At 44.8% G+C, this 15,017-nt stretch overlaps 1 protein-coding gene across 5 annotated transcripts in view; it reads right to left on the bottom strand.

Moving 5' to 3' along the window:
• Positions 1-15,017, bottom strand: part of Cdin1 (CDAN1 interacting nuclease 1) — a 213,810-nt gene that overhangs the window by 29,248 nt on the left and 169,545 nt on the right. Inside the window, exon 11 of one of the 5 annotated variants that reach the window (XM_041679310.1) lies at positions 10,579-10,692. The exons of the other annotated variants lie outside the window; for them this stretch is intronic. Coding sequence (XP_041535244.1) covers positions 10,674-10,692 — 19 coding nt within the window. The 3' untranslated portion in view covers positions 10,579-10,673. Of the gene's footprint in view, positions 1-10,578; positions 10,693-15,017 lie in introns of those variants that run through there. 5 annotated transcript variants of the gene reach the window in all.

Genomic DNA, 15,017 nt, shown 5'->3' with positions numbered 1-15,017 from the left:
TGGTGAAGTCCAGTAAAGAAAGCACAGGAGGACTGGGCGAAATCTCCAGGCTTGAACCTGACATTATTGCCTGTGTGATCTTGGCTGGGTTGCAGAGACTCTTTGGGCCCCCTTCTTCAGCTGTGAGTGTGAAGGGTGCAACCTTAGATGATCGCAAAGACTTTGTATTCAAAAATTTTATTATTGTTCTCATCTTTATAAGCAAGTATGAGTACTACTGTATATTTTGCAAATAAGAGGGAGTCTAAAAAATATAGTTATTCTCAAAAGGAATAGCTTGAATTCTCCACAAGCAACAGCCTGAATTCCCCATTGTTACGTGTGGTTAAAACCAATGGGACACATGTGTCGACCTTATCAGATTAGATAATTCCTATTTCAATCCCCGGTGCAAATGGAACATTCCAGAAACATGCGGCTAATCTCTACTATCAGGTAACACCTAAAGTATGCATATCATTGGGGATAACATCCTTGGAAGCCTGTGCTGGAGAAAGACCCTGAGCTTTCTGAAACCACAGGGAAAGTTTTACATATGTGCAGCTATACAGGAGAAAGTTCATGGCTTTAATTAATATTTAATTCAAAATTTTAGGAACCTTAGCCTAAATCATGGTCTAATGTCATTAATTGCTGCGCAATGCCCCTGGAGTCAGACTTAGATTAGATGCCCAGCTCAGCCATTTACTGACTCCCTGACCTTGTGGAGGTGTCAGCTCTCTTATGATTACAGTAAAAATAATAACATCTACTCTATAGCATAGCTATAAGCTCACTAAGAGCTATCCCTGGAATTAATGAATATAAAATATGCTGGTCCAGAACTTGTCTCATAAAAGTACTTAATAAGCAACAAACACATTTTATGTTTTTAGCTAATAAGCTTAATCACGACTTCTTTAATTTATCTAAGTCTGCAATAATACCCACTTCTGGCCATCAAAACGGCCTTTGATGGTGGAGAAAAACCCCTCTCCAAAGCTTCAGAGAGAAGGCCAGAGTGTAGGTTTGTGCCCAGTAGGATCCTGTGCATATTAATGAAATTGCACGGTAAGTGACTGCAGGTATTGGTCTAACTATGCTTCACAGTTTGGGTTTACACAGCGTTTCCCAGCTCATCCTGCTGAGCCATTGGGGATGTCTAAGTCGAGCATCTACTGCCGCGAATAAGAGACTGAGACTGAACAGGAACACTGGGCTGAGTGAGGCGGTTTTGTAGGTCTCTTCTAATTCAGAGATTCTTTATTGTTCTTCACAAGTGAAGCAGAGGGAAACTCTCATTAAACGGCTCTGACACCTGGGCCAGGATACAGCTCAGCAAGGGTGCTTACTTGCCTCGTGAGAATGCTCTGAAATCTAACCAAAGTCACAGGCCCAGCATATAGGGCTCCCCCCAACACACACACACACACACACACACACACACACACACACACACACGCCCAGCATGGCACACAGGGCTTCCTCCACATAGGCCCCAGAAAGGCACAAAGAGCTCTCTGGTGTCTCCCATACATAGGCTCAGCATAGCACATAGGGCTCTCCTGTTTCTCCACACACAAAGGCCCCCAACATGGGACTCAGGGCTCTCTTGTCTCTCCCCACATACAAGCTCCAGCACAACACACAGGGCCCCCTCACACACCTAGGCCCAGTACGGCACACGGGACTCTCCTGTATCTCCCCACACAAGGCCCCAGCAAGGCACACAGGCCCCCCTTTAACTGAAAATAGAATTTTTCCCCTCACATAATGTATCTCAAGAAGAGTTTCCTTCCCTCTACTTCTAATTCTGCCCCACCTCCCTCCCATCCAGATCCACTTCTGCCTCTCATTTAAAAACAAACAGGCTTCTAAGGGACAATAATAAAATAAATACAATAAGAGAAAACAAAAACTAACACACTAGAATTGGACCAAAAAAAAAAAATGGGAAAAGAGATCAAGAAAAGGCACGAGAAACAGAGACCCACTTGTTCGCACACTTCAGGAATCCCGTAAAAACACTTAAGTGGAGCCATGATATATATGCAGAGGATCTGGTGCAGAACCAGCACTTGCTGCTGCTCTGGTCTCTCTGAGTTCAGAGGAGCTTTGATCGTGTTGATTTAGAGGACTTGTTTTCTTGGTGTCCTCCATCCCCTCTTGTTCTTACACTGTTTCTGCCTCCTTTTCCACAGTGTTCCCTGGACCCCGAGGCGAGGGATTTGATGGAGATATCTCATTTAGGGCTGAGTATTCTAAGGTCTGTCAATTTTTGCATAACACTAGGCTGTGGGTCTCAGTACTTGTTCCCATCTGCTGCAGGAGGAAGCTTCTCTGATGGTGGCTGAGCAGGGCACTATCTATATGAGTGTAGCAGAATGCCACTAGGAGTCATTTGATTGCTGATTTTCTTGTTTGTTCAGAACAGTAGTATTTGGCTTTTCCGTCAGTCCCTAGTCTACCTGGTTACCCAAGCAGTGTTGGGTATGGTTTCCATCTCCTAGAGTGAGTCAAATCAGATATTGGTTGGTTACGCCCATAAGCTTTGTCCACCACTGCTCTAGCCTATCTTACAGGGAAGATACCATTGTAGATCAAAGGGTCTGCATCTCTCCTTTGGTACTGTGCAGAGTGCTTCTCTCTCTCTCTCTCTCTCTCTCTCTCTCTCTCTCTGTCTCTCTCTCTCTCTCTCTCTCTGTCTCTCTCTCTCTCTCACAGGGTTTCTCTGTGATATTGTTTAAATTTGGGCTTATTTATTTACTCATTTATTCATTCATCTATATATTTAAGGCAGGCTTTCTCTATGTGATAGCCCTGGTTGTTCTGGAACTCTCTTTGTAGACCAGGCTGGCCTTGAACTCACAGAGACTCACCTGCCTCAGCCTCCTGAGTGCTGTGATTAAAGGTATGTACCACCCCCCCAAGCTAAATATGATTTTATAATGGAATGTCTTATTTTCTCCACCTATGATGATTTACAGTTTTGGAAGATACAGTAGACTGGGCTGGCTGGCATCTGTGGTCTCTTTGAGTCTGTAGACCATTTATCCAGCCTCTTCTTGCTTTTGGAGTCTCCATTGTGAAGTCAGATGCTATTTCTTTTTTAAAGATTTATTTATTTATTATGTATAGTGTTCTGCCTGCAGGCTAGAAGAAGGCACCCGATCTCATTACAGATGGTTGTGAGACACCCGGTGGGTGCTGGGATTTGAATCCAGGGCCTCTGGAAGAGCAGCTAATGCTCTTAATCCTTGAGCTATCTCTCCAGTCCTCAGATGCTATTCTACTGAGTCTACCTTTATATGTTACTTAATCTTTTCCCCTTGCAGCCTGTAATATTCTATGTGTTCTGTACACTTAATGTTTTGATTATTATGATTATTCTCTGGTCTAGTCCATTTGGTATTTTGCATGCATCTTGTACCTTGATAGGTTTCTCCTTTTTTAGGTTAGGGAAATTTTCTTCTATGAGTGTTTTAAAAATATTTTCTGCGCCTTTGACCTGGGATTTTCTTTTTCCTCTATTCCTATTATTCTTAGATTTTGTCAACTCATAATGTCCCAGATTTTTCTTTTTGTTTCATTTATCAATTTCTTTGAGTGAGGTATCCAGTTAGTCTTGTGTTATGTCTCCAATGCCTAAGATTCTCCTTTCTGTTTCTTGTATTCTATTGGTGAGATTTGTCTCTGAGGTTCCTGTTCAAATCCCTACATTTTTCATTTCCAGATTTCCCTCAATTTGGGTTTTCTTTATTGATTCTCTTTCAACCTTCAAGTCTTGAATGGTTTAATTCTCTTCCTTTCACTGTTTGCTTATATTTTCGTAGATTTTTTTTTTAAAAAAGGGTTTATTATCCATTTAGCTTTAAGGATCTCTGCCATGTTCACAAAAGCTATTTTAAGGAATTTTGTTATGTGTTTCAGCTATGCTATAATACTCGGATCCTGCTGTGGTAGGGTTGCTGGGGTCTAGTGGAGACACGGTATCCTGGCTGTTATTTATTGTATTTTTATGCAGCATTAGGTATCTGCGTGTGGGAAGATGAAGATTGTAACTCTAGGTGCTGATATCTGGTCTTGTCTTTTCGGTAGGGTAGGTGTTTTGTTTCTTGGTTTTTGTTACGCTCTCTGCTTTTTCAGAGAGTGCAGTGGTAGTGTGACGCCTGGTAAGAAACTTTTCTGAGATCCTTAGGTGTGGCCACTGCAGGCTCCAGGTATAATGTTTCCCTAGGTGTTGGAATCTGTTGCTTAGGAATGGGATGAGCTAGGAGGGGGTCCATAGGAAGGAGAAAGCAGATGTACCACCAGGACCTGCTTACTTACTCCCCTTAGAATGGGGACGCCCTCAGTGAGCGAGCGGGGAGAGGCAGCAGCAGGTAGTCTGCTACAGAGCTGGGCAAGAACCTGGAGGAGAGTTGAAGATCTGCAGCTGGCCTACCAGCTTTGCTGGTTAGTGTGGTGTGGAAGTTCCCGGGGAATACCTGTTGGGGTTGGGGGCTGGGATAAAGCAATGAGTAGGAGAAGGAAGCTTGGAGGGGCATATCTGTGTGACCCACTGGTCATGGGGGCCTAGGGAACAGGAGGCTGCGACAGGTGTTCTGCTATAGAGCTGGGGATCAAATTAGGGGTTGGTTTTGGAGGAGCTAAGGGGGAGGGGAAGAACTTCAGTACCTGCTGGCCTGGATGGAGGGGCTTGAAGGTTTTCAGGAAGTTCTTGCTGGGATTGGGGGAGCTGTATAAAGCATTGAATTAGGGGAGGGAAATTTAGAGAGGAAGATCTGTGTGGTTGACTGGAGATGGGGCAGAGAGGAAGGAGAAGCTATTACACAGCTGGGGATTAGACTTGGGGATTGGATTTAGACGAGCACAGTGAGAAATGACGACCTACACTTGGTGTACCTGCTTCCCTGGCCAGAGGGGCCTGCGGGTTTTCAGGGAATGGAATAGGTGCTACAGTGTGCAGGAAACTGAGACCCATTCTCTATTTGGAATGATTGTAAGCATGAATAATGATGGAGGGTTCCAGATCAAACACAGACAACTCACTTGAGGGGAGGGAGAAACCTGCTGGTTCTCCAGAGGACTGCAACCTACACAGAGCTGGCTAACACACTCAGGGAACTTGTCTGTCCCACTGGGCCATTTTCAGATGACCAGATCCAGACTACCTGAGGTACCAGGTGAGCTGGTTGTTTCCCAAACCTTCATGCACCCTTTCCTCCAACATCTTTGCCGAAGAGGCTACAACTGTGAAGTTCAATAAACACAGGTGCTTACTTGAACTCATGTCCAACAGGCCCCAGAATTTCTGGTTCGTTCCCCATCACATCAACAGTTCCACTAAACCAATGACAGGCACCTATCAAAGGACAGGTTGGGGAGACAAAGGACATCTCTCTAGGCCTCAGGCATGGTTTGATTTAGTCGGTCTGTGAGAGCTTAGTAATCTACGTTTGAAGCAGCTGCTTCCATTAATTCTGAGGTGTTAGCCACTGTGGAGAAGCAATGAGCTGGTTCACTAGGCCCCAGCCTATGGAAAAGACTCTAGGGGGAGAGAGAGGAAGCTGGCACCAGGCAGAGGCTGTGCTGTGCGATGGCTTTGGTGAAGTAGCACACGAGGCAGTGAGGAAGGCAGGCACTCATTCCTGCTGGAGAAGCACCTAGAAGTCAGACAGCAAGAGGCCCCCCCTCTGGGGACCTCTAACCATTTGGTCCTGGTTTCTCCCTGGCCTTGTGCTGAGACGGGTCCTGATGCAGCAAGTGGCGACACACGGCCACCTGGCAGACATGCCAAACTGAAACACAGAAATCGGCCGTAAAATGACAACACATGCTGTGCTTGCTTCTCCCTCACGTCCAACTTCGTGCAAGTGGATCGAAGGCAAAAATAAGACAAATAGTGAAATTTAATTACTTTCCCCCCAATTTTCCTTGGCCCCCATAACTCTGTTTTTAATTATAGCTTCATGACTTTTACCTGAATTCCTCAAGTGCAAATACTTTCTTTTAAAAGTTACTCTCATCATATCTTTAGCACGATGCAGAAAAGGAATCTTAAATATTTATTTCAGCATTTTGTATTTTTATTGGTTTTGTAAACCACTGAAATTGTAGGGTGTACTCAGAGTGAGTGGGTTCCATATGCAGTAAATCAACTGGAGAACAGACTAGTGAGTTCACAAAGTGAATCACGACAGCTAAAAATACAACTTCCTCCACTCCCACCCAGAAAAACCTGCCAACATCCAGACAACTACGGAATTGCATGCTAGAGAGATGTGGACGATCGTCCAAGATAAATACATACAAATTAAACCGGAGAACTTCAAGGTGCTATTGATTAATGCTAAGAAGCACTTCACAATCAAGTCTCATATCCTGCTTCCCTGGGATAAATACAAGGGGAGGAATGAAACAATTGCTGAGAATATGGAGGAAGGGAGCTGCATTAAAGTATTTTAAAGGTAACACAGCAAGAAAAGCTGTTGGCAGAGCGTGAAACACAGCAGCCACAATGAAAAGGAGTCTGAAGTCCACGCACCATCATGAGAGAGCAGATCTCCCTGGTCTGTCTCCACTGTCTTCGGCTGCCTCCCAGGTTTATGTCCTTCACATTTTCCTATTCTTGGAGTCTCCCCCGAGACATCCCTTGGAGGTCTATCTGCTCATAGCGTCCTAAGAGCAGCGAGGAGAAGTAAAGGAGAGCCTGACTTGGAAGCTATCTCTGGAAATTTATACAGAAGGATGTTAGGGGGCTTAGAGTCAGTCTAAGCCAGGCTCGTGTTAAGTTGGTATTTGGTATGCAGAATCATATTTCTGAGTAGGCAGAACAATGCAATTCTCCACAAGGCATGAACACATTCTACTATTAATTAAGTAAAGACAGATTTTTTTAAAAAAAGATCTTATTTATTTTTATGTGTATGGGTGTTTTGCCTACATGTATGTAGGTGAACCACAAGCATGCCTGATGCCTAAAGAGGGCAGAAGAGGGAATCGGATCCCTTGAAACTGAAGTTACACATGATTGTGAGTTGCCGTGTGGATGCTGGGAATTGAACCCAGGTCCTCTTTGATTGCTGAGCCATGTCTCCATGCCCCACCCAAGCTTTTCTGAGAAGTCTAATTCCAGTGCTAACTCCCTCGTACAGTTATTATCCATCAGAACTACCAACCATTTTTACAGACAGAAGCACTGTCTACAAGGGAGTCTGGTACCCAACAGCCACACATTCAATGTCTGAAAACTGATGCGCTGTCAGCTAAGAGCGTGTGGTCTTGAGGGCTGGTGAGCTGGCAACGCTGAAACTGAAAAGGGGGAGGGCAAGATTGGCTACTGGACTGCTGCTTTCAGATCTAAAAATCAATCAGGAGTAACTCTGAAAGGGTGTGTCCGGAACAGAACGACTGTAAGGAGGCTATGATGTTATTGGTAGTTGCTAAGCTATAGAACTGAGAAAATTACTAAAATATCATATATCTCCCTGATACTTGTTTGTGTGTACGTGTGTATTCATGTGTAAGAAGGTGTGTGTGGAAGTGGAAGTCAGAATTTGACATTGAATATGTTTCTCAGTTGGTCCCACTTCCTTTTACTTAAAAGTTCAGTATAAAGCCTAGGTCCTCACCAGGCAGACATCTGATCATTGAGCCATAGAGCTATATCCCTTCCATTTTGCGGAGTGGGGTTGGGGGACAGGGTTTCACACAGTAGCTCTGGCTAGCTTGGAACTTTCTGTGTAAACAGGCTGGCATTGAACTCATAGAGATCTATCTGTCTTTGCCTCCTTAGTGCTAGAATTAAAGGTGTTTGCTATCACACACAGCTCTTCCACCTCAGTGTCTAAGACAGGGTCTCTCACTGGCCTGAAGTCCACCATTTGGCTAGTTTGGCTGACCAGATTACTCCAGGACGCTACCACATCCTGTCTTTTACATGGCTTCTGGAAATTCAAACTTGAGTCCTCATATTTTGTGACAACCACTTAACCTACTGTGCCATCCACTCCCTTCCTTGGGACTCAGCTCAGCCATCATTACAGGATGCCTTTATTATCTTCACATGTAGGGCTTGGTTGATGGGACTGACTGATCTATCAAATACATATTCAGTAAACTGAACACTACTACAAACATGTCTTATCAACAAGATAATGATGATCTCTGCTGGTGAGTATTTTTTCCTGGTAAATATCAAATTCAGAATAATTTTTAAAAATATTATAATGTCAAGATGAAAAATGTGGCATCCAAAATATTGAGACAAAATGATAAAAATATCATTTCAGGCAGTAGTTTTTGAAATTCTAAGTTTACGAATGTAACAGAAAATTTAAAAATTACCCCTAAACGAACATGAATTGGCAAAGAAGCCTCCCTCATGTTTCAGAAAAGTTTCAAAATGCTCTAAGATTTTGATGTCATTTAAATGAGGAAGAAAAGAGAGAGAGAGAGATCACTATGTTGGAGTGACTGACAACTACTTTTAATATCATTAAAATGCGCTCAATTTATCTTCCCTTTATTCAGGGAAAGAATTACTTCTCCTGAAGGGTCTCTGCTGCCTCCTGCCCCCCCCCCCCATTTTGGGCCAGGATTCTAGAAATGTCACATGAGAAAGCTTATTAACGGACTACCTGCACAACAGAGAGAGACAAAGCAACCATAGGAGAGACATCCTTCAAAGTAAGGAATAGTTACATCTTGAAGGCTACAATGAGTGCATGATTAAAGATAAAAACCCTGTTCCAGCCATCCATGGCTGAAGATAAGAACTTGGAGAAGTAAAGCAGAAACTTGGTTGTTTCTAGAGGACACTGCTATCTCTGCTCCCAAGGTAGGTCTCCAGAGATGACCACAAAATAAATGAAAGAACAGGCGGTCCAAACCCCATTTTGGAGTCTGATCCTTTTCCAAAGACCGGTCTGTCATTAACACCTCAAGTCCGTCCCATAGACACCAAAGGGCCATAGACGTCCCGGGAAGATGCTCAACCAGAGAGGCAAGGCTGGTGTGCCTTGCAAGTCACAGGCTTGGCCAGTCTCCTAAGGAGAACAGCAAAGATTGAATTTGAAGATGTGCTTCTAGAAAGCTAGCATTTTATGTCGTTAGAAGCTTAGGGTTAATTCCTTAAGAGTTAAGGCAGATATTCTGAGTAAGTGAAATAACGTTAAAGGTACTATCTAAGCCACACACTTGGAGGAATAGAAAGAAATAAAATTTCTCAGGGTAGTTGTCGCTCTTTCCACAAGTGAATGAACAACTACATAAAAGGAATGCGTAATTGTAGATGGAGGTCAAAGGAAAATATTAAACTCTCATTCAAAAGTGAAAAAAAACCATATACAATTAAAAAGTAGTTTTCTGCAGATATCAAGCGTATGGATTGGAAAGCAGATAAAATACTTCTTCATGTGTATTGTATTACTGTCCCTACAGAAATGCGGCAGTAGAGGAAACGGCAAAGATGTATGTTCTACGTCTCTGCTCTTGATCCAAGACTTTGGTAGAATAACATCCATCTTTTTGTTTGAAAAATAAAGACGCATCCAAACGCAGGAGTCGAAAGGTTAAGCGCACTCTGTGTGTAGTTGATATGGGTAGGTCTAATCTAACCCGGGCCTGTCGCAGGCACTGGTGTCCTGACCTAGGCTTCTGGTTTCCACACGGGTAAGGGCTAACCAAGATGTAGGCTCTAGGCCTTTGACCTTCTGGAGACCCTGTCCCAGCCAGCCCTGAATTCTGCTTAACAGCCGGAGTCCAAATCAGGAACACGTGCTCTTTGCTAGCTCAACACATGGCTTTGAAATTAAAATGCAACAGGATCGAGTGCCTCGGGATATTTTAACAACCAGAGGAGAGATTAGAGCAGATAAAGCTGGGCTTTTGGGTCACTTCTGCTCTTCAGGCTTCTTCCCGCTTCTCTGGACTAGACAAATTTAATTTTATTGTATTTCTTGAGAATTTGCTAGAAAAACAAAAGTTTGGTAAGTTATTTCATGGGTGACTGATCTTGGGGAAATAAGGAACTTGTAGGTTTCTCGGCAACACGTGCCACCTATTAGATAGTTCGCTTTTTCTATTCCGACTGAGCCAAACCAAATTAATTAGAAAGTGGTTTGAATTACAAGCCAAATACAATGAGAAGTAATAAAAACAGAAAATGACACTTAGGTCATCAATAATATTCTTGAGATAATTTGGCATTGATTTTCTTGCTGTGTAAGACAAAGAGCTTTACAAGTTGTCAAGGGGCAGTTTAACCCCAGCCATCAGCAGTAACTGCGAGAATCTGGGCCCCAGACTTAGATAAGGAGTAGATTTACTTCCTTTTTGCTTCTTTGGTTTTTCTAGAAATCGGTGCTTGAACTGCGAGCTGTCCCCGTAGAGCACATGGGAGTCAGCCCACGTGTCACAAACCTTGCATGGGCCAAGCTCAGAATGATTCTTCAACAAAATCTCAAATCAACGCTGACTCAGACTCTGAGAAACCCACCAGCACCCAGCACCTTCTTTTAATAACAAGGAAAAACCACACAATGTGACAGCTCTTCCAGGAAAGGCTTTTTTGGAAATTGAAGTTAAATTATTGGTCTAATTTCTATTCAAATGCCTGGGGTCTGTGAAGATCAATACTCTGCATTCTCTTCAGACGTGCACAGGACAAACTCGCGGTGCCAACACTGCCTTCAATAGTTCAAGTTCAATCTGAAAACAAATGAAACAACAAACCGGAGAAGTGGTGTTTCTGTTTTGAGTCAGGCAGTTTGAGGTTTGTTAGCCCTCGGAAAGAACTGGGTGGAAGACACAAAGAGAGAGACCCCATGTCTGTAGGTGCCTTTGGCGCAGCTGAGCCTGCCTTGTCCTCAGAGCAAACCTATTGGTGAGCTATGTTTGCTGCAGGCTGGCCCATGATCCACGTGTCCAGGAGAGCATGTCCCCACTTCTTTGTGCTGTGTAGTAACCACCTCTAGCGACAGGTTAGAAGGCAGTTCCCAGTTTAACTCGGTGGGCCTCCATGCCACACTGTGCTTCTGGTATGGAGAAAGTGACTGCCAGAGGCACCAAGGACAAGAGATGGTAAGGGGTGGAACAGAAAATCGTTTCTCAAGGTTTCTAAACAACCCTGGAACAGCAGCTGAGATTACAGAACCTGGGCAGACGGTTTCCCCCTGGCTGGAGGCCTGAAAGGCTCACCTGCCAAGTGGATTCTGATACCAGGCTTATTATTAACCCCTGTGACACACATCTACAGGTGGCAAAGTCCAAGCTTCTGTCCTAGGTGAGCAAGAGTCTGGGGACCTTGCTTCTCGGAACACTCACTTTTCCCTCCTTTCCACTACATCCCATCTAGGGGACACTGGTGTCTGATATACAGGACCGGGAATGGTTCTCCGAGTATACCCATGTCTTTAGCATTTCCATCTTCTGATTTCATTTGCATCACTTGGTCTTTTTCTGCTTGGAATGACTTCATCCCTTCTTTGGAGCTTAGTGATGTCTCCTGGGCTTAGACAGCGCCCCATGTATGTCAGAATGAAATACGCCTGAGTTCAAGATCTAGAGCTGTGCCATCCAACATGGAAGTCATGAGCAGGCTGTATCATTGAAATCCAAACATTACCCCATGCTACAGTCTGTTTCTTGCAATGGCATTACTTTTGGGGTCACAGAGGTTTTTCTTTCCTACCGGAGAAATCAACCCACTGTCTAAAGTTGTATCTTCCCACCTTCAACTTAATTCTCTTAGAATTTAGTGACCTAGTCACACAGATGTCACTAGGGTGCTCCTAGCACTTAGGGAAAAGACTGTTAAGAGCATGAAGCCAGAGGAAGCAGCTTATGGTCCGTCCCTGTGTTCCCTCAACGTGCGTTTCCTGGAGCCTGACTGTGCCAAGCTCACGGCCAGGCATACCGGTGCCATGGTAGGCAGAACTGACTTGGTTCCTGCTGAGATGAATGTCATCGCTTGTCAGGGTAATTCAAACAAGGCCATGGTGAGAGTACAGCTGACCTGTGGGGTGAGGCTGCTGCCCTGGATCAGGGTAGGTCCTCAGGGAACGAATCACATAAGTAAACCAGGGCCACAACCCTTTATCTGAACTCCATAGGCCAGAAGGCTCTGAGAGTTACACTTATCAGATTTAGAAGTTGAAAAATATTGCATATGACGTCACGCCCACCATGAACAAAGCACCACCCTGTCACCAAGTATCCTCATATTTCTAAAGCTAAACAGAGGACTTTTTGCACCACGAGACAGTTAAATTAAGTTTCTAAGAGGGCCAACATGAGTGCTGCTTGGATTTTGTGGCCAAATGTGTTTTGGGCTTTACTTTATTTCAAAGTTGGTTTTCAGAGCCTTGGGGATTTTAGAACTGGAGACAAATACTATACATTCTACTTTGAAAGCATATGTTGTTAGCAGCATTATTTTAACAGTGCCAAATTTTGGAAAAGAAGAACCAATGGAGGTCTCTAACTCTGTCCTGGAAGTAAGTGCTTTGGGGAGATTTCTTTAAAAGCCGTCGGTGCACAGGTCTGCTGAATTTAGTCATTTGCCCCATGCGATCTTTATGGGAGGATCACGTATGGAAGCTAGGGCCAGCCGCTGGGCAATGCAGACCTTGCTCAGGCACCACTGCCTTGCAGTGGGGCTAAAAGCAACGGGTCAGTCTCAGTCTAGAACTTTGGCTTGCAGGCCTTGCTGCACATGGGAATCAACTGGGATGGTTTACAAATACGTTCCCAGGTCAGCCCCAAGCTACATGAATTGGAATCTTACAAGAGTCCGATCAGTTTTGGTCAACTTGGCACAAACTGGAGTCACTTACGATGAACCTCAGTTTTGGAATTTTATCTATCAGATTGGCCAATGGGCACGCCTGTGTGACATTTTCTTGATTAATAACTGATAGGGGGTGGAGGCAGGGGAAGCCTATGGTGGGTAGTGTTGCCTCCAGGAAGGTGGTTCTAGGTAATCTGAGAAAACAGGCTAAGTAAGCCAGTAAGCAGCATTCCTTCCTGGTCTCTGCTTCAATTTCTGCTTCTAGGCTCCTGCTTGGGTTCCTGCTCTGACCTCCCTCAGGGATGAACAGTTCCTCCCCAGGCTGGTTTTGGTTAGTGTTTTTATTAAGGCAACAGAAAGAGAGCTGAAACAGATCCACTGTTAGCATGCCTGTGTACGGACATGTGCTCATATAACTACTACTGGTTATCCTTCCCAGTGGGGGCACTAAGAAAAGTCACGTCACCCAGGATGCGATACGGAATGCCCGAGCTTTCAGCTTGCCTTCCACTCTGCCCTCCTTCTGTAAGGTCACTGCTGAGGTGACTTCCTACCACGACCCACTCTCAGCGCAGGCATCACTTTTTCACACTGTGCTGCCCGATTGTATACCTGGAGATTCCGCCAGCCCGGCTCCTGGACTGAGCTCCGGAGAGGCTGCCTTGTGGAGTGTGGGGTCCTGCTGTGCAGCAGAGGGGCTCTGACATACAGCAGCTTGAGATGCTCTGCTCTGGCACTTGACAAGAACATGCCTAACAGAATTGGACAGCATCCCTATAGGCCCAAGAGTTAGCCTAGACTGTTAGATATCACCAGGAAGAGACCGTCTCCTGCACGACATTAAGACTGAGTTCTCGCTCCGGCTCTTTGTCCTTTTCTCTGATTTTGACCCCACCCCCAACTCCACTGGTGATTTCCCCACCCTGATCAAACCAGGGTTGTTACTAGAGACCCTGGATCAGCCACAATTCCATCTACTAGCTTCCTCATTTGCCCCTTTCCTTTTACATTTTTTGTTTGTTTGTTTTTTTTTTTTTTTGAGACAAGTTTTCTCTGTAGCTTTGAAGCCTGTCCTGGAACTAGCTTTTGTAGACCAGGCTGGCCTTGAACTCACAGAGATCCACCTGCCTCTGCCTCCCGAGTGCTGGGATTAAAGGTGTGCGCCACTACTGCCTGACCTCCTTTTACAATTTTAATTTTAGGAAGTGATAATTGTTTTAAAGGCTAATGAACTAAAACTGAGAGAAAAATAGAAAAGGCAACTAAGGCAGGCTGAGTGGGGAAGACAAACATGTGGAAGGGGAGCTAAAAGCCAAGGGAAAAGAGACGGAGGTGAGAGGAGATGAGTTTTCTTTGAGACAGGTGACAAGATATTTTCTAACAACCCGAGACGACAGACCTCTGTAGATGGTGTCCCCAAAAGGCAGCAAGCAACCTGTAGAGCTGCTCTCTTGAGTCAGACCTAAGGCTGGGCTGGCCTGCAGATGACAGTCACTCTCAGTAAAGCATCCTACAGTGTTTGTTTGAGCTTCATGTTTCCTCATTGGCAGAAAGGTGGCAAGAGCACCTCGCTGTGACAGCTGAACTCTACACTGTGCCCACTGACTGAGCCATTCACCAAGCTAGTCCTGGCTGTGATAGCGTTCTGGTGATTATCAAGAAACAGTGACTTTAAAGAAGGCAGAGCACCTGCTAGTCAGGTGGGTGTGAGTCGTTCAATCAGCTGACAGATTGAACCACATTTGCAGAGGAGAAGGGCCCATTTCCTGAATGCTGCTTGAGGTTCCAGCCTGCAGGCCTACCCTGCAGCTTCTATAAGGACAGCTTCTATAAGGGGAGCCAGGCTCAAGCCCTCAGCATCATCTACACATAACCCAGCGTGGTGGTGTGCTTCTGCAAACTCAGCTCTTAGGAGACTGAGGCAGGAGGATGGCAAGCTTAGGGCCAGAGTAAGCTTCACAGAAAAAAACCTACCTCAAGACAAATATATGTACCCATATAACCTTCTGTTTTTGTGTCTTTGGAGGGCACTGACTGATACACCACCTTGAGAGGTAATAAGGACGACATGCTTACCTGTACTGTTTAGGTCATGTGAGGGGACTTCCTATGGCTGCTGTCTCCTGCTGTCCCAGAAGGCTCAGGCATGCCTCTTTTTCCCTTCCGCTCTCTGTGAACCTGTTTTCCTAAGATGCTGGGAACCAGTTCTAATTCACATGACAGATGCATCTAGAACACGACTGAT

The sequence above is a fragment of the Microtus oregoni genome, unplaced genomic scaffold, assembly GCF_018167655.1.
Source record: "Microtus oregoni isolate MIOR12 unplaced genomic scaffold, Mior012 000031F_ref0000149, whole genome shotgun sequence".
In the NCBI taxonomy this organism is placed as follows: Eukaryota; Metazoa; Chordata; class Mammalia; order Rodentia; family Cricetidae; genus Microtus; species Microtus oregoni.
Note: the sequence above shows the minus strand (reverse complement) of the source record. Positions and strands in the feature narration are given on the sequence as shown.